The sequence below is a fragment of the Euprymna scolopes genome, chromosome 1, assembly GCF_053919585.1.
Source record: "Euprymna scolopes isolate OS-2025 chromosome 1, ASM5391958v1, whole genome shotgun sequence".
Lineage (NCBI taxonomy): Eukaryota > Metazoa > Mollusca > Cephalopoda > Sepiida > Sepiolidae > Euprymna > Euprymna scolopes.
The window spans coordinates 94,527,663-94,549,377 of record NC_136482.1 but is presented as its reverse complement, the minus strand read 5'-3'; the positions used below and the strand labels follow the sequence as shown (position 1 = coordinate 94,549,377).

At 30.8% G+C, this 21,715-nt stretch overlaps 1 protein-coding gene across 1 annotated transcript in view; it reads left to right on the top strand.

Moving 5' to 3' along the window:
* The window catches only part of LOC145249753 (sushi, von Willebrand factor type A, EGF and pentraxin domain-containing protein 1-like), a 352,081-nt gene that overhangs the window by 258,129 nt on the left and 72,237 nt on the right, over positions 1–21,715 (top strand). The window contains exons 23-24 of the mRNA XM_080111697.1: positions 301–591; positions 2,666–2,905. Of these exons, the coding sequence (XP_079967823.1) occupies positions 301–591; positions 2,666–2,905 (531 nt within the window). The remainder of the gene's footprint in view (positions 1–300; positions 592–2,665; positions 2,906–21,715) is intronic.

Here is a 21,715-nt window from a genome sequence, read left to right as displayed (position 1 = left end):
AAAAAAATAGCACACTTCGTATTCTGCAGAAGTACAGAAAAAGAAATAATTACTTATCCTATCACTAACCCTGAGTTCAAGTGGGAACTCCTCCCCTCCCCTAAAAATCTTTTCCTTAATCCTAGCACTAATCCGAGTGGAAAACCCCAATAAAAAAATGGCTTTAACCCTACCACTAATGCAATGCTTTAAAATGCCTTTTTTACACACCGGCAACACCTTTTACACTGACTTGATATTTTTGTTGGAAAATCTGTAGATAGAAAAGACGCAATTTAAAGTCCGTTCTTGTTTTTCTAGGTCTAAATTGTGCTGACAAGCTGGATCCTTGTCCTGTCCCTGACCCATGTTACCCCTACAGCAGCTGCGTGCCCTCTAAGAATGGTCACTTTTGCAAAAATAGAGGCGGTTCCACAGATCCAGGATCTTTAACTATTAATTGCAAGGCAATGGATCCTTGTGAAAATGGAGGCAAGTGCGTGTCCAGACGAGGTAAACCAGACAAATGCGTGTGTCCTCCGATGTGGAAAGGAGAACTTTGTGATATCTCCTACAAACCTAATTGTGACCTTTCACCTTGCCTAAATAATGGTAAGTTAAAGATCTTTTTTCTTTACTACAACATGTTCACCTGAATTTTGTATGTCTTTGATTTTTCATGTATTACATCTACATAGTTTTTCTTCAAAGTTATTCTTAGCGATGATGCTCATATTTTCACTACGTTTCAACCAATATGTCCTCCAGCTTTGTTTTTAGCTTTCTCCTTCATTAATATCAATCATTTCTTCATATTAAGATATGATAATTGTTGATTACTTGCGTACTTATAGGGCTGATGCTGATCTCCTTGTTGGCTCTCAAAAGTTATCAAGAGACACAACACACTGAAGAAACAACAGTGACACAAAAGATTGTATCATTTATTAAATGGAAATATTGATAACAGCAAGCACAACAAAACAGAAGTGAATAAACAAGATAATGACTAGGAAAATGGATAATGTTCAGGTTTGGGGAAATACGGCTTCTGGGAACAACGTAAATTCAAATGTAAAAAAAAAAATGGGGTTCAAAAGAGATAGTTTTAGTTTTGAGGCAAATGTGGGTTAGGGGAACAATGCGAATTCAAACTGCTATGAGATGCTTATAAAGGGTGACAATATTTTGAAGCGGATTAAATAGTCTCTGCATATGAAAAGCAACTCAAGGGAGTACTTATCTTTTAGAGAATGCAGATGCTGATTGGTTGATAAATTACTATTTCTTCAATAAAGAAGTTGAGATGTTTACTTATGTGGTTGAAATGATTGCTGGATGATTGAAATCAGTTTTTATATATCAGAGGAATGAGATCTCTGGAGAGGTTGAATATGTTTTCCTTAGTGAAAATCGGATTTCTTTGATGAGTTCCAATGTGATTCTTTGCCATTTTTCTCGAAAGTGGTTTCACCTTGAAGTTTTAAATGACTTACAGCCTTTTTAGGTTAACGTCTTTAATAGGGGTGTAGAGCAATTGGGGGGTTTTCAAAGTAAAAATCTTGCAGAAACTCTTTATTTCTTTTCTAAGCTGTGAATATATGGGAAAAGTTGGTCATTGTTTCTGTTGATTTTATCAGTGATGATCACAGTATTGATATAGAGACACTGTATTGGCGGTTTCTGAACAGAATTAGGATTTAATAAGAAAAGACAGGATGGGCGTTCTTTGAAGAAGTAGTTTCGGTCATGCAGACCTGTGTTTTTTTTTTTTAAGTTTTAGATACTGCAACTAAGGCTAATGCTCGTCATGTTCTTTAGTGTTGACGAGGTACTTACTTACTCGTCGGTTCTTCTTTTCCTTTCTTCCTCGTGTCCGATGGATGAAAATTCTGCCATGTCAACCAGGTCCAATGTTCTTTCACCGCCATTCTCAATCCATTGCTTGTTCAGCTTTGATTCCGGCGCTCATTGATGTAGTCGGTTAAAAAAAAACGACCAAACAAATACCCACAAAGTTTGTATTTTCCCGATTGGCATTGTCTTGGATGAATAAAATTTTTTAAAGAAAACAAACTATTCATTCTTTGGCCCTAAGCTGACAAAGATTTCGTCGTGAGGAGGGGGTTCCAAACAAATTATGTACTAACTAAGAGGAAGTAAATAATTTTTTAATCAAGGAATTAATTCCCTGATGCTTAGTCATTCCTTAAGGAATCTATAAAAATGAGTTATCTATGTGTGTGTGTGTGTGTGTGTGTGTGTGTGTATGTGTGTGTGTGTGTGTGTGTGTGCAGAGAGAGAGAGAGAGAGAGAGAGAGGAATGGATGGATGAGGCAAAGAAGAAGAAGGTGAGGCAAACCAGAGGAGAAGGAAACTTGTAATTGAAATATGTTATGTTTTTCTCCCGAATATAACCGGGTAGCCCAGCTGGTATCATTATAAATTAAACAATACTTATGAAGATGGTTAAAGGATACCTTGGACAGAACGTAATCAAATGCGAATATCGATGTCGATAAAAAAAAAAAAAAAAAAAAAAAAAAACAAGAGCAACAGAAAAAGCGAACTTTCGTCAAACTTTGGGCAAAAAATTTTTTTTTTTTTTTTTGCTTCTTTTCAGCAATTTCAAAAGAATTTTTTTCGCTGAACTTTTAACCATTTGTTTCTTTTATTCCTATTCTAGGGACATGCATACAGAAACCAGGCAGCGTTCTTGGCTACAGGTGCGAATGTCCCAACGACTATTATGGCACACCAGTTCAGTATGATTCCAACTGTGCTTTGAAAAATCCATGTGACTCAAATTCGTGTCAAAATGGTGGCTTCTGTTTGCAAAATACTAATGGCAAATACACTTGTTCTTGCTCTGCCCCTTACTATGGTGACTTTTGTGAGAAGGGTGGCTCCTCCTCCGCCAGTAGTGGTTAGTATTTGTGGCTTTAGAAAAAAGCCGTTTGTTTAAAAACATCAACATGGTTATCCGTAGTCGTTTTATGCATTCTAGAGCTTCACTAAAGAGGATATTCTTTTGTTTATTCCATTGAAGCTTTTGATGTTTCTTCTTTTTTTAAATTTAATTATTTTTTAAAGGGAGGGCATTTTTACAAAGAAATGTTTTGCATGACATATTAAACGTAGATTTATCTTTTGGTAAGAAGTTTCTTTTTGTCTTCTAATCAAGTGTGCTGCTCATGGTCAACTGTAAAGAGCTCTACCGGAAATGTACATGCATAGAGAATTACTTTAATATTACTCATTTAATAAAAGCAAATATTCTACACAGTTCCATGTTTTTCAATTTTTCCAAAGAGTTCGAGTCGGGGCAAGTGGAGACAAGCAAAACATGTACGAAAATTTTGCCATAGTTTTCAGAAAATCAAAACAAATACATTAATACAAGAGGAAGCAATGATTACCGGAACTTTTATTGAATTAACTGATTTTTTTTAAAGAATAGTTTTTTAAAGTAAAATCAAACCAAATACATTAACAACAGATTTATTGAATTAAATGATTTCGTTTTTTTTTTTTAACAAACTTTCTTTTTTTTTTTTTGAAAACAAAAAGTTTTCGTAATAAATTAAACTTTTGAAATAAATTAAAGCAGATAGTTTTCCGATAAAATAAGATTCATAAAAACAGTCAATGAAATTAATGAATTAAGATTCATAGAAGTAGTCAATGAAAATGAGTGAATTTTGTCTTTTTTGGTTTTGGCTAAAATTTCCATCTATTTCTCGTTGTCTCCCTTTAACTCGATTCGAACTCCCTCCCCAAAAACTGAAAACCATGGAAATCTAAAGTGCAGAAGTCCTAATGTTTCTAACTTATGAAGATTGGTACCGAAATAGTAAGAATCAAATAAAACTATCTCATCAATTACTTGTGACGCTCATCTCACTGACCATTCTTGAGGTACTTGAATTGAATCACAATTGATTACCATTAAGTGTGTCATCTCTTGCAATAAGTGCTCAAGTCTACATATTTTATTGTACTGTAAGGTGCATTAAAACGAGAATTTCATAACAGATTATAAGTAGGAAAATCCATTTAGATAAAATAGATACAAAAAAAATTTTAAATACAGGGTGATCCCTTCCCCCCCCCCCAGCTCAAGAAAATACTACTCATAAAATCTTTAATAAGATGTATATATATACACAGTATATTGCAGGGTAAGAGGGTACAAGAAAAGTTATAAGAAAGAAAAAAAAGAAAAAAAAAAAACAAGAACAGATTAATATAAAAGGAGAAAGAAAGGAAAATAAAGAAAATGTATTTCTTAACTACAAATTCCCTCATCGTCTATGTGTATATTATCCTGATTAATTATAAACTTAGCTAAGAGAAAATATATAGTAAAAGTTCCTTCTCTGTTTAACGATACTTTTGGATACATGATCTCTGGGGGGGGACTAGTTAAATTAGTGTGGCGTTATTGAAGTTAAAGGAATAGTTTGTGTTAAGCATATGAAGGTTTTTAATGTCAATTTTAATCGCTCTGTAATGCTCATAAAATCCTTTTATCTAAATTACATTGAATTTCCCAAATGTAGTCTTTGTTGCAGATTTTGCAAGAAATAGAGTATATACCAGTTTAAGATATGGGTGTAGTGTTGAATTTCGTCGTTTTGTGAATGATATCTGATATCCTACTGACACTTCTGAATGGCTAATTTGTTTAATTTACTGTAAATTTGTTTGTTGTTGATATTTATAGGTAAGACTAAATGTCATTTACACACACACACACACACACACACACACACACACGCACACACATATATATATATTAGGAATTTAAAATTTGTGATTTGAAAAAGTTAAATTTTAAATATAGAAATTTTATTGTATGCAAGACAAAGAATCATATATATTTCCTTAACCCATAATCACTGGATTTGCACACCAGTAGATTTATTGTATTTCATTATTCTGAATATATATATATATATATATATATATATATATATATATATATATATATATATATATATATATATATATATATATTATAATTCCACAGCCATATATAACAACATGAGTTTTATTATATGATGTATCACTTTGGCATTACAACTGCTTTTTAACCATTCAGACAAGCTTCAACGGTATCTTGTTAAAAGATGTTCCAAAATGGCTAATTTTCAGGCACAAAATATAAATAATACATATATAAAAGCGCGCACCATTTGTTATTTACAAGCAGCGAGACTTACCTCTCCGTCCTTCATTTTTACTGTTTTCATCGAATTAAGTATTCATCTTATTTCCGTATTTCGATAATCGTTGAGCTTAATTAACTGTGTCCATTAATATTGATTCTGGTTTAATTAGTATATGAACAACACCGGAATTTAATAAGTAAATTCTTGGTTATATATATATATATATATATATATATATATATATATATATATATATATATATATATATATATATATATATATATATATATATATATATATATATATATATCTGTGTGTGTTTTCGATTTCCATAGATATGTACTAATAATGAAAACAATAAGAAACGCCTTACTCACATAAATGTTATACTTATTTTTTGATAAAATTATACAAATAAATGTGTGCTACATATAAACCAACATATATATAAAATATGTAGAATGAGAAACTATAACTGATGCGTTAAAACAATCACAAATATTTTTATATTTGCTTAAAAGGCGAAGCATATTTACAAATGTATGTTCTCTATAAATTAGCCACTTTGTAAGAATTTCATTGCGAAGACAAGTCAATCTGCTATGGCTTATTTATTCTATAATTATAGTTTATTGTTGTAAGCGATAAAGAATGAATGTATTTTTATATACGTATATATTCACCTTTGTTAACAGTTTTATTTTTGGATAGTTCCTTCTTTAAAAAGAAATCCGACTTCCTATTCAACCGGATACTCATCAAATCATTCTGTATCTGTTTTTATTATATAATGTTTTTTTTTTCAAACCTGTTTATTTTTTCTCCAATAAAAACCTTTAAACCTATTCTGCTTTTCTGTACTATTGAATCTAGTCAGTCTGCATGTCCTGGACAAATCTTCAGATGAAGATTCTGACCAAAGTAGAAGTAGAATTACAGGATGACTGCAGAGAAACGCTTTAGTAGCTCTCTAGTTTCCTTAGCAGTTCTTTGCAGTCGTTCAATCATTTTAGTTTTAATTTAGTCAAAATCTCCAGATAAAGATTTTCACCAAAATAGAAATAAAACGATCGAATGACTGCAAAGAACTGCTAAAAAACAAACAAACTAGAGGGCTACTAAAGCAGTTCTCTAGTTTTCTTAGCAGTTCTATGCAGTCATTCGATCGTTTTATTTATATTTTGGTCAAAATCTTTATCTTTTTATTTTGACCAAAATATAACTAAAATGACTGAATGACTGCAAAGAATTGCAAGGGAAACTAGAGACCAACTAAAGTAGTTCTTTAGCCCCATAGCAGTTCTTTGCAGTAATTCTGTCGTCTTACTTCTACTTTCGTTAAAGTCCTCATCTGAAGATTCTGACCAAAGTAGAAATAGAATGACTGCAAATAACTTCTTTAATTGCTCTCTAGTTTCCTTAGCAATAGTCACAGTAGCTTTTAGATCCTGTTTACTAACCATTCCAATTTTCTTCTTTGGTTATCTGCTAGGATTAAAAAAGAGAAAAAGAGAGAGTGTCCTTATGACTTGCCTATTTGAGTAGGGGCATTAAAAGTGGGCTTAGAGGTTTGTGAATGCCAACATTTATAAAGTAAAATAATCAGAGGAATGATTTTCTTCATTTTCTTACTCTTTCTTCTTTCGTCTCAAGAATTATTTGAAAATGGATCCATTACTTAAATGAAACTGGGCAATGGTCATCTAAAAAAGAAACCTTTTCTGTACAAAAAAAAAGTCATTTATAAGCCTTCAATATTGTAGATATGGTTATTCTAACATGATCTACTATGAATAAGAGACATGTCTTTTGGGTTTTTTGAGTTGACAATATAAAACGTTGTTAAAGGCTGTCAACCTTAATAGAATGTCATCTTTATCAAAATTAAATTTTACTTGCCAAAAAATTAAATTATAAAACAATGTCTTGACTTTTAGTGTTGAAAACTGACATATGGAAGTAATCTCAATAAAATTATATGCATATTCTGAATATATTAAAAGTTCTTAATAAATAAGTATACAACATTATTATTTGGCAAAGATTTTCGATTTGTATGGTACATATCCACGAAAATAATTGTAATATGTTTATTTATATAAACATTATTGGCTATATATATATATATATATATATATATATATATATATATATATATATATATATATATATATATATACACACACGTTTCAATAGTACTTCTATTTAGAGGGACCACCTTATCAGGCCAACAAATCAATTCTAATCATAGTGAAAATAATTGTATAAACATTTTAAAATGGCATTGAAATCAAATAATTAGCCTTAGCTAATTATTAATTTAACTGATTGCAAGTCATATAGTTTATTCAAGAATATTGAATAGAATAATCAGAAAATTGCTTACTTGTTCAAGCAAAAAGATTTCAATGCCTGACTTTTTACATTTTGGTAATAAATATTTTACATCAGAGAGAAATCTCCATAAATGAAAAGTAAAACTGGCGTTGATGGCTTTAAAAGAAAACTTTTTATAGGACATCATATTTTGAAGGAAAAAAAAAAGATTAAAAAATGCAATCGTCCTAATTCTAAAACATGTGTATACTGATATGAAAAATATACAAAAAAAGTAATAAAATTAATTAATATAGATTAAAAATAAATCTGTTCTTTTCACAACAGAGACACATGAGGAAATTAATATCCTCCTTTGGTTTGGTAGCACAAAATAACCATAATACTTGGCTCTTGCTTTAAAACTTCAAGATATAAATTACTGCATATTTGACAATTTAAAGACTTTCAAATTTCAAAATGTCAGTCATTATTTTCAATCTATAAATTTATAAATGTTAAAAAATAGCTGACGTGTTTTCTATTGAGACACGTTTTTATTTGAAAGTAAATTTCAACGTTTAAATTTCTGGTTTGAAGTTTAAAAACAACAGTCAAGTTATTATGCTTCTTTTATACTCTTAAACAACAACAAAAGAAAACAACATTATTTTCTTTCATTTTTCACTCTAGCGTAAAAAATCTACCCAATAATCACTATGGGATGAACATCCTATCTCCATGTTTCCAGTTTAATGATGATAGACTATGTTTGCTTATAAATATTCCTGTCTGTACTGACCTCTTCAGATATGCTAAATAAAGCCTAAATATGGCCCCCCTTCTCCATATCTTATTCATACCAATTTACCAAACATATATGAAGACATCATTTCCTCGGCACTAAAGCCAACAGAGTCAAGACCATTGGTGAGATGATTTATTCCCTGTTGACAGAGGTATTGCTATGGTCCTGTGCAGTTTTAGGAGGTCCACGGTCACAGGGTTTGCCATCAACCTTTGAAAAGGAGTCAGTTTATTACTGATCATCCGAGGCAACCCTACCGGGGAATGCCTCTGCTTTTTTTTTTTTTTTAAATTTTTTTTTGCAGACCAGAATGTCTTTACTCTAGGGCGTTGGCTCTTCAAATCCCACTTTCCGATTTTTGTGACATCTTCCTACCGTGGGAGGGAGATAGATATCAAAACGTCAGTATAAACAGGAATATTGCAAAACAGGAGCAGTTCATTATTACACCGAAGGGTGTAGGATGTTATAGCACGCTATGTATTAACTACTTTCTTTTTTTTTTTTTATTTAATTACAATAGTTATGATTTTTGACAGTTATATACTATTTTTGTTACATTTACCGGTATTATTCCGAAAAGATTGTCTACTAAAATATGAGGTTTTGTGAGAGACTAATGCAATGTTAGACTATGCAGGGTGATAGTAATGGATCCATTATCAAGTAATGTTCTTGAGAGCAGAGCTAACACTTATTTATTTTTGGAAAATAACACAATCGTGTAAGAGAAACACAAAAGAAACAATGGCCATCCTGCAGAGCTGAACAGAAAATCTCAGACAAGACAAAAATGGTAAATGTCAAGGAACTAATAATCTTGCCTTTGAAATATAGTCTTTAGAATTTTTTTTCTCTTTAGGCTATTTTATATTGATACAATAGCAGTTTTGTTTTTGTTTTTTTTTTGTTTTTTTATTAGGCTTCTAAATATATAATCTCACCTATAAAGTTATAGATATCATATCTGTGAATTTTGCTATCATTTTTTTCAACACACACACACACACACACACACACACACACACACACACACACACACACACACATGCGTGCATGCACACATATTGGTAGGCCGTCACCCAGGATAAAAAGGGCTCTTCAACCTGTTTATACATCAGGCTGGAAGAGGTAAACAATTATGTAAACCTTCTTATTTCTAGAAATAGCACCTAATCATGGCAGAACTCAACCAAGGTCCGCCATCAGGCCTTGACGAAAATGTCCTGATCCCCTATCTCTATTTTTTATAGCAATAAAAAAAAAAAAAAAACAGAAAAACAGAAAAATAGGAGGCTTAAAAGCCCAGCCATAGTCTGTTGCACAAAAGAAAGTGTTACTGCTTTGCTATCACTACTCAAAGTTTGAAAAGTGGAGCAAGACATCACTGAAATCCTGTCCAAGATAAAAGGAACTAACCTCCCCGAAAAGAAAAAAACACAGCAATTGCCCACCTACGATCACTTGTTTCCCAGATGGGAACACACACACACATGCGCGCACGCACACACACACACACACACACACACACACACACACACACACACACACACACACATATATATCAGAATATAAGAACATTCATAAAAAAAATGCAGCCCTGACTGCTTCTCAAAGGATGATGGCAAAGACTGTGAGCGTGAACCTCCTATAATTGCACAGGACCAGCAAGCAGAAAAAAATCTACTTTCCTTTCAAGGAAGAAGAAGCAAAACAGGAACAAGAGTCTAGATTTATGGAAAAGAGAATTTCAAAACTACTTGCCAAAGGGACGTTAGAATCTTAAAAAGATATTTCGTTTGGAATGTCTGAAATAGCGGACGAATGTCTGTCATCCAACAGGATGCCTCATCCCCAGCAAAAACAAAATAGTAAGAAAATTAAAAAAAAAAAGGGAACATATATCATCATGAAACGTTTTCTCTGCATAGTGAAGAGTACATCCAGTCCTTATTTTTGGCTTTGTAGAATTAAGCAGAGCAAATGGCCTGAACCATTCCCATGACAGGATGCTAGTCTACCTCAAGTCTGTAACCATTTATACTCCTAGGCAGTCTGTTTTAGATACAGCATTTGGTCTCCACAAGTTGTCCACCCATTTCATTATTGACCAGGTTCAATGCCACTTAACATAATGAATTCATACATATGCACATACATATACATGCATTAATAACTTTGCACGCTCTTTGTTTGTAAATAAAAAGACAAGCGGCTTGAACACTATAAAAGTGGTGGACGAATGTTTGTTTGAAATAGACATTTGTTGAGGTCATTTGCAGGCGCCGCCCCGTGAGTCGATGGGTAGAACTGCCGACTATCAACGCGATGGTTCTAGGTTCAATCCTTGGCTAGAGAAAGGTGCTAGTCTAGCCGCACTGATGAGTTGTGATACAACAAAACAGTAATGTATGTGGATGACTATATATATATATATCTTTGCTAGTTGGAAATTCGAGGATCAATGGGAAGGTTGTCTTTGGCTGCATGCCCTTTGGTGACTGTGCAGACAAATCCTTAACGTGCGCACTCTGTGACACCCAGGGCATGGGAATCCCTGGGAGAAGGAACCCTGGACAGAAGACGCTTTTCTCCTTCTACATTTGTCCTCTGCAGCCTTTCCTCTGTTGGTCTCAAAAGCTACGGTGCATCAGATTGACAAAGCCCTCCAACTATCCCAAGACAATAAAAGTATTTATAGCTCTAGTCATCCAGTGTCGAGCTCTCGAAATGGTCTTTATGTTATTAATATTTATATTTGAATACAAAATTGGAAAATTTTATTTTAATATATATATATATATATATATATATTATTTTGCAACCTCAAGATATTAACTTAGTCCATTACAGTTGTTCCCACAGACAGAAGAATCCCCTGTCTGTTTCGTCAGATGGTGAAAGTTAAAACCAAAGATAATATCTTGAGGTTGTAAAATATAAAAACATATTCAGCTCTACTAACGTATTGAGCACTTTTTATTTCACTTTTTACCACTTATACCTCCAAAACGCGCACACACACATGCATATATATATATATATATATATATATATATATATATATATATATATATATATACACACACATATATATGTATACATACATATATATTTATATATATATGTATACATATATATAATGAGTACATATATATATATATATATATATATATATATATATATATATATATATATATATATATATATGAGGCTAATTAATGTCCTTTTTGAATAGTCATTGAATTTACATGACTACAGTGTTCTTTACATTCCCTTTATAAAATGAGTTTGTAATGTTGGATAACCTAAAATATACTCAACACTTACACTACCATATTAAGTCCATTTTAAGTTTTACATATATTTATAACTGCCATGCTACTTAAACAACTAATAGGGAAATACTATAAATAAAATACCACATAAATTACATTCATCACGCTTATCACAGCAAGTTTAATTCAAAACGAAGTCAATATCTTATCATTACTATTAGTTTTCTGTTGACAGTAATCTCTCTCTTTTTTTTTTATTTACTTTAAAGTTAATTTTAACGATTAACTATGCGAAGTTGTTTCTCTTTTCTTTTTTTTTCTTTTTTTTTTTTTGGATAGCCTTTTACATGTGCTCTTTTGATAAGGTTGACCTTTGCCCTTTATAGATAACTTTTTGTGCAGTGACTCTGATGATAAGTCTTGTGTGTGCCCTTTTGAAAGTTTACAGCTGCCAACTTCAACCCTCTCTCTCTCTCTCTCTCTCTCTCTCTCTCTCTCTCTCTCTCTCTCTCTCTCTCTCTCTCTCTCTCTCTCTGGTCAACAGAGTAGTTAGTTGCCTTAAAACGAAATTGCTATAGATTTATTTAATGTTTCCTAGCTTTTATTTATTTATTGAATACTTTCTCTTTCTAAACTCCCCTCGGGTGGGGACGGGGATTTATTTGACCTTGAGATATTTTGGCCTGCTTCATATGCGCACATATATAGGACAAACATATACACAACCTTCATGGGAGATAACAAACTTATATTGTAGAATTTAATAGAAACATATGCACACATATCTGCGCATTAAATAAAGTATAATATTAAAACAGACATACACACAAACATAGACATATATATATATATATATTAGTGCTGGGACGATTCCAATATTTTCCCCGATTCTGACACAATTACCGATTCAGATTCTTCATAAATCTCTAACCATAAAGTTGTTATTTTTTCACGATTGCCGTAAAATTACATGCTAAATGTGCAGATGCAGAAACTTAAAAACAAACTATAGATTTTTAGCTTTACTGGTTGTTTAAAACCAATAAATATTTAAGAGGCAAAGGTAGTTTGCTTGAAGCATTGCTGGTAAATAAATGAGGAAGAGTATAAAAAAGCTATAGCAATGCAGGGAACCGGGTGTTAAAATAATGTAATGTATGGACAAAATGGACGAACGAAAGACGGCCTTGTAGAGCTTGTTTTTATATCTTCATATAACCATTTATTTTCCAGATCAATCATAGATACAAAACAGTAAAATAGTCTTACTGTTTAAAATCACTAGGATTGTAGAAGTATTTGATATTTCGAGAATATAATCTCTTTTTCAGAAAGAAACGGACCAAAAAAATGTTTAAAAACAAAAAAGTAAATGGAAAATATTGTAAAACCAGAACCGAACTTGAGATGTTATGCAGAAATTGGGCTTATTTTTACAAATTAGTTCGATATTCCAATAATTGTGTTATTTGTTCATACTGATGCCATAAATATTTAGTTAGTGGAAGATTTCATTTTAAACGAATTCAAATTAAAAAAAATTAAAAGAATCGTTTTTGACATTGGAATATAGGCACAACTTTTTATGATTCCTATACCAATTCAGATACCCCCAAAAGTTTCGATTTTCCTGATTCCCAATTCTGATTAATCGTCCACACACACACACACACACACACACACACACACACATACACACACACACACACACACACATATATATATATATATATATATATATATATATAAAGAAGCTGTGTTTGAATGCTATGACAATGCAGTTTGTTAGGAAAAACACAATTGCGTACGAGACAAAGTAAACAGAGTAAAATGACGATATTGAAAGATTTCAATGATTTTCGATCAATTACTTATTTACCAACATGATGTGTCGAACCAGGATAGTACTGATATTGTTATATTCTTTGAATTTTCGAGGTAAACCACATCGTCAAAAAGATGTTTAAGTGTGAGCTGGTTATAAATATTTTTTCATTTCTGACGATTAGATTTTATCTCTAAAATTCAAACAATGTCACTACCATCCTGGTTTGACACATTACGTTGGTAAATAAGTAGTTGATCAATTAGCTTCAATATTCTCATTAATTTTGTTTAGCTTGTTCATATTCAATGATGTCTTTCTACCAAGCTGCATTGTCATAATCATCAAAAACAACTTCTTGCACACTATGCACAATGCTTCAATCAAACTATAAGAATCATAGGACTTACAAAGATAATATAATTATTCTAATTCATTTTAATTCGAATACTATTTATTAATGTGACTGTTGGGGGATACTTATCTTTCGTCTATCTGTTCATTCTGAATTAAAGAGAGAATCTTGCCCATTCTTATTCACTTATTCATGAAGGATTCATTAGTTCCGTTTGGATCAAATAGCCTAAAAAATTTTATCCAAATAAATCTTTCTGGGATAAGAACAGGCGTGACTTTCTCTTAAATCCAGGATGACCAGATAAACGAAATTCAGTTACTATAATAAATCAGAAAACACAGTAATATATATATATATATATATATATATATATATATATATATATATATATATATATATATATATATGATGAAAATGATGGAAATAGTATTCCGACAAAATAGAGAAAATAAAAAGGAACAAACCGTATTATGTGTTCATCAACGTTTCGTCTTTATTTCGAGACTTCCTGTGTGTGTGTATATATATATATATATATATATATATATATATATATATATATATATATACATATATATATATATATATATAATAAAAAGGAACAAACCGTATTATCTGTTCACCAACGTTTCGTCTTTATTTCGAGACTTCCTTTTTATTATATATATATATATATATATATATATATATAATCTTTATTTCAACAAATGCTACAGATAAGTTCGATCTTTCATCGATATCTTTGGTTTTACAGAAACACGTGGAACTCATTCTGTTCTGTTGTGATAATATAACCTACATCATCGAAATGTCGATTAAAGAAAAGTTATATTGGCAGCTTTAGCACTGCCGGATGACTTTCCAGTTTTTGTGTGAAACCAAAGATATCAATAAAAGATCGAACTAATTAATCTACAGTGTTTGTTGAAGTTTAAGTGCTTTGATCTGATTGAGATTACTTTACTTGTAAATATTAACTCTTTAATAATTATAATATATTTTAAGTTTACCATTTTGATTACCTTGGTAAACTTATTGTAATTTATATATATATATATATATATATATATATATATATATATATATATATATATATATATATATATATATATATATATATACATATATTGTAATTTAGTTATCAATGCCTTATTGCCACGGATTCGATGATGCACCTTTGCTTCTGATACATGTCCATTACAAGGTTTGCTTTCTTAGAGTCTCACACCGTCAATATTTGCAACAGAGAGATGAAACTTAAAGGTTATGAATGCATAAGTTCAGTCATCATAACAATGCAATTTGCAATGCCCTAGAGTCCATTCAGGCGAAATCAAAAAATAAGAGGCATTACTTTTGAAACACTTCTAGTATATAGTATATAAATATAAATGAATATTTATTATCCGAGACATATATCTTTCACGTCCAATAATAATTATCAGTGTAAATTACGTAACTATTCCTGTCGATCAAATGATTTGAACCCTGAACGCGAGTAACTCCAATCCTACATTTTTAGCCATTAGCTTACCCTAACAGTACACGCATTATTATATGTGAGAAAAACGAATATGGTAATTCTCAGAAAATGTTCGATCTGTTAAGAGAGAGAACCCACAATATTGCTTAATTGTAAATCTTATATTTTTCTCAAAGTATTGTGTGTGTGTGTGTGTGTGTGTGTGTGTGTGTTCGCGCGCGCGCAAAACAGAGATTGAGAAGATTGTGTATCACTCTTCTTCCGAGTAGGAGGACTCAACATTTTTATTCATCGCACTTACTGGATAATGATGGTGGGAATATATATATATATATATATATATATATATATATATATATATATATATATATATATATATATATATATATATATATATTGAAATTTTGAAATGCTTTCCGATTACATTGTGGAATACTGTAGTAAACCTAAAGTTCATATAAATATTAGTATCAATATTTATAAGACAATCCCAACCAGATAAATAAAGTTCAATATATGAGATAGAGCAATAATATAAATGAAAATAATATAAATGTATATGTATATATCAATTTCAATTGCTTTTTTAAATATTATTTTATATTTTTGATAACATACTCAAAGCTTCTTTTAGACTATATATACATATATATATATATATATATATATATATATATATATATAGTCTAAGGAAGAGTTAAGTATTCCATATATATATATATATATATATATATATATATATATATATATATATATATATATATATATATATATATTAGAAGAATGTCCATTCTTGGGCAGATAAATTTAATTTAATTTCCTTAAACAGAACAGTTTTTAAGATCAATACATAATATCAAATTCAAATCTGTTATTTTTGAGTTTTCAAATGAGAGGTTCCTTTAAAATACTCCAAAGAAAATGAAGTTTGAGGAATATTTATTGATGTCTAACAACTATCGTTAAAATTTCACAAAAATCAGACGTATATGAATTTTTCCGAAGGCTTTCCACACCCTTTTAGTTAAACTAAATATAACCCACATTTGGTTCTCTTACGCCTAGCAGCGGTATTTCAAAATTTATAATGATTGGTTAATTAGTTCAAAAGAAAATCCTGTACATACAAACATATAAGCATATGCAACTTTATATATATATATATATATATATATATATATATATATATATATATATATATATATATATAACATCACATCAAAACATGGCCTTTTTTCTCCGTTCTACAGCACATGTTATAGATGGCCACCATTTAGCTTTTGTTTTTGGGGGGTCACCCTATATACATATACTAGCAATCGGTGCTCGGCGTTGCCCAGGTGTTTTGAGGTGTATGCTGAGAAAAAAAAAAAAAAAAAACGGTCAATTTTTTTTAACTTTGACCCCTATTATGACCTCTTTACATTTGTTGTTTAGGGATCAAGTAAAGTTAATAAGTTAGATCCATGTCCAAGGAATCTATATCTAAAATATCACGTGTTTAGACCCAAAATTGTAGGAGGAGTTTGGTAAAGTTCTCAAAGGTCCAATCGTTGAATATTGGCCACTTAATCGACAAATTTCTGTCGAAAACCTATCACATCGATTTTCCCAAATCTCAGTACCCTGTATATCAAATTTCGAATCTGTACGCTTAAAATTGAGTTTTAGCGTAGGGAAATGCACACAGACGCACAGACACACACAGACACTATAACTTATATATATATATATATAAACATAAACATCATATATATAAGGATAATAGTACGCCATATATATAACAAAAGACCATTATTTACTGAAGTGAAAGGAAAACCCGGGGGAACTTTACCCAAAAATAAATCTATATTTTTTTGTGTGTATTGATAGTCTTATCAACCCCCTTTTTTCTATTTATTTAAAAAGAAAATACAACTTTGTTATTTATGAGTCGTGGAATTGCATTCATCTACAAAAGATCTAGCTAATGTGCATATTTTTTATCGTTTTTAATTAATTCCCTATTAGTGTTTGTTTTCGGTTCTCTTATACGATGATCATCTTTATTTAACTATTACGTGTAATTATATTCATACAGATATTCTATATGATTTATATTTGTGTAATATTTGCGTAGAAATGAAGAAAATCAAATTTTGTGTTTATCGTGTTGCCATAACAACGTGACGTAGCCAAGGACGGTAGTGGATGTGAGTGTGTGTGCGTGTGTGCGCATGTGCTGGAAATTATAGTAGTACAAATAGCGTTTGATTTCTTGTTGTGTGTACATGTGTGCGGCTAACGCCAGTGTGTGTGTGTGTGCGCGCGTGCGTGCGCATGTGCTGAGAATGGATGAAAACGTTTGTTTTCGTGCTGTGTTTATATTATGCATATTGTTTCGTATCTTATCAACTTTTTCGAATCTATGTGTACAGTAATACAAACCCGTTTTTCGAGCTGAATAAATATGTTACATTGAATAAAAACACGAAAAATATATCCAGTTTGGTAGAAAAGTAACTTATCTTTCCTTTGATAACATTTATTTGTTATATATTTGTTTTTTGACAACTTTTTCGAATCAGTAATACAAACCCGAAATGAAAAGACCACGAGTGAACGCGCGTTTTTTTTTTTTTTAGTTTAGTTTCATATATATATATATATATATATATATATATATATATATATATATATATATATATATATATATATATATATATAAATAAGTATTTTTAAATTTTATCTTTCTAGCTTTAAAAAAAAGTTTTAAAATTTTATCAGCCGGCATAATTTATTTTTAAATATTGAAAAATTTCAGGAAAATTAATTTTTGCTAGATTTTCAAAACATTGTTTTGGTGTTGTGTGTACGTGTGTGCGGCTAGCACCAGAATGGCGGATGTCGGAGGTTGGATTGTAAGATTGTGTAAGTTTCGTATTTTTGTAATTTTTAAATAACAAGTTAGGAAAAAATTAAACCCTTCCAAGATGGACAATAAATGGTAAAGTTAAGAGCGTACGAACCATAGTTTTTTAGGAGATGTGATTATTGGATTAACCAATCAGAAATCGTCTGTGGCACACACATCTCTGTTTTTATAGATATATATATATATATATATATATATATATATATATATATATATATATATACAAACGCAGCATAATGACGTTGACGTTCTTGTTAGATCACCGAAGTTAAGCAACGAGGAGCTTAGCAAGTACCAAATGGGAAATTGGTAATCACCTGGGAATATTAGGCGCTGTATGTATTGCGCCAGAGTATATAAATTTCCACCTTAGTATCGGGAAAGGGACATTTAAAATCACTGCGAGAGATACACCTTTCAGTCTTTGTTAAGACATGCCTTTAGGACAACTCTGATTAAAAATCTAAGGTCTGCTGTCTGCTTTGTCTGTAACAATCATTTGAGTTTATCAGTGATTCCAAAAAAATATGGATGGTTCTACACAAAACCTTCACCACTATAAACAAATCATTTGTATGAATTTTGGACGGCTTAGTTGTCTAAACAACATACATCGGGATTTGATGGGAGAGTATATATATATATATATATATATATATATATATATATATATATATATATATATATATATGTTCATTTTTATTTTCACCTAATGCGTTGGTCAGGCTTCACTTCTTACTACTTAGCTCTACTCATGTATTGAGCACTGTTGAAGTAAATACTGAATATTGATCCACAAAATATATCTCCTCATAACATTTTATGTAGAGACATGAAGCTATATATATATATATATATATATATATATATATATATATATATATATATATATATATATATATATATATAAAATAAAAATTACAATTGAATTTACCAAAATGATCCAAGATGGTAAAATTAAAGTAAATTATAAATATTAAAGAATTAATATTTATAAAATTATCTCAGCCAGATATAAAAGCTCGATAATACCAAATAGGAAATAGAGCTTATAATATGAGCAAACAGTTAATGAAATATGTTAAAAAACACTTTGAAATGAGTTAAAAACATATTTAATCTGAAAAGGAAACACTAGATAAATGGATAGTCCTTAATCCACGGAGTTTCGAAGAAATACTCTCCTTCTCATCAGAGGGTAGGAATTAGCAAAATGCGGGATCGGATTTTGCATGCAGAAGTATTTGATGAAATAACAAATAAGTCAAAGATCTTACCTTTTCAGATTAAATATGTTTTTAACTCATTTCAAAGTGTTTTTTAACATATTTCATTAACTGTTTGCTCATATATATATATATATATATATATATATATATATATATATATATATATATATAATATAAAGCTGAACGTGTGTGTGTGTGTGTGTGTGTGTGTGGTCACGAATAGGCTCCTATATGGTTGATTATTATAGAAAACTTATTACATATAATGATAGAAGATGTATCGAGACACAGGAATGGGTATGTTTGACCAGGCAGAACGGTGGTTCATTAAAATTGTGGGGTCTGTGTTCGCGCCTGGTTCACAAAGTATCGAAATAAAAAATTAAAAAATTAAAAAAAAAACGTTTACAAGTGTTTTTGATATAGATGTACATAAGAATACTTTGATAAGTATGTTTCAACTTAAATAGGGATGGTATAATAAAATTGTGGGGTCTGCGTTCGCTCCTGGCCTCCATAGAATGGATATAGGCACAAACTTTAATAAAGACTTTTCATATCTATCTGCGTAAGTATACTTTGATAATTATGTTTCAGTTTGAAGAAATATGGTATAATAAAATTATGGGGTGTTCGTTCGCGCCTGACCAACATAGAATGGAAATATGTCACAAAGTTTAACAAGGTGTTTTAATATAGATCCACAGAATATTGTGATAAGTGTTTCAGTGTGAACAAGTATGGTATAATAAATTATGGAGTTTATCTATTTTATTTTTACTTTCATCATATTTTGCTTTGGTTTTGATACCCCCAAATTCGAAGCTATCTCATTACAACCCTTCCTTTTCATAACCTATCATACTTTCATAAATCAGAGTCCATTTTCTGTAGGCTGTTTTTGAACCCAGTCAACGACGGGTACTTTTGCTAGTATATACATATATATGTAAACAATCAGTAAAGATTAAGTTTATAAGCCAAAAGCTTCTTTAAACTTAAAGCAAATATAAATATTAATATTTATATAATAATCACAACCAAATAAAAAAGATCAATGCTTTGCTATAATATACATTTTTTGATATCTTTCCTCTGATGAGAACACATTTCTTTGAAACTCTATGAATTAAGGAAATTTCCATATATCTTATTTCAGTACTCTGTCGAACAATCAATTCATGTAAAATATGATTTACAGTCTTCAATTTGTATTCTCATATCTGTTTGTTTGTGTGTGTGTGTGTGTGTGTGTGTGTGTGTGTGTGTGTGTGTGTGTGTGTGTGTGTGTGTGTGTGTGTGTGTGTGTGTGTGTACTGGTCATTGTAATTTCACCTACCTACTTAGCAACAGCCAAATTAGTGTAACAGCTAGAACACCTACTGTCACCTAGCTGGTCAAGTTTCGATCCTGGCTTGATCACAACTCATCAGTGCGGCTAGACTAGCACCTTTCCTTAGTTGGGGATTGTACCTACAACCATCGCGTTGATAGCCGACAGTTCTAACCTCCGGCCCATATATATATATATATATATATATATATATATATATATATATATATATATATATATATATATATATACTAGCAGGGTGCCTGGTATTGTCTGGTCATAAAATACACTTGAATACGATATTTTGATTAATGCAGATTTCGTATTTATTATTATATTATATTGGACCCAATACATAGTAACTAGCGGGGGTATGCGGCATTGCCCGGATGTGGTGAGGTGTGGGGGGTAAATCAAAACAAAATAGAAAATAAAGAATAAGTTAACGTAATAACCATGTTTAAATATTATAACTTTTTTTAATCAGAAAAACAAAAACAAAAACAGTGAATGTGGTGCAAATAAGGAATAAGCGAACGAAAAAGAAAGGGCATACATAACCATGTTTAAATGTTAAAAACTTCTTAAAAAAAACGGAAAAACAAAAACAAAAAAAAGACAGCGAACGTGATGAAAAAAAACGAACATAAAAATGGCATAAATAATCCTGTTTCAACATTAAAACTTTAAAAATCGAAAAAAATATATATATATCTGATATCTCAGCTTGAACGTGCAATCTTAAGATAACGACGCTGCCACTATAATGACTGGTCTATGATCGCGTGAGTTCTTTTTACATTTAAACTAATTCAAGAAAGAACGTTTTTTGCGCATTCATTTTTGGCTAAGTTGTCATGAAGGAACGATTTTTTGCTACCCCTCCCTGTAAAAAAGCACCCAGTTGAGGGTCAAGGAATTAATGTTTTTGGCCAATTGTTCGATATTTGCTGTCTGAAGGGTCGAGCTTCAAAACGATACCGATATTGTGTTGAAAGTTTTAGGCAGATATACAAAT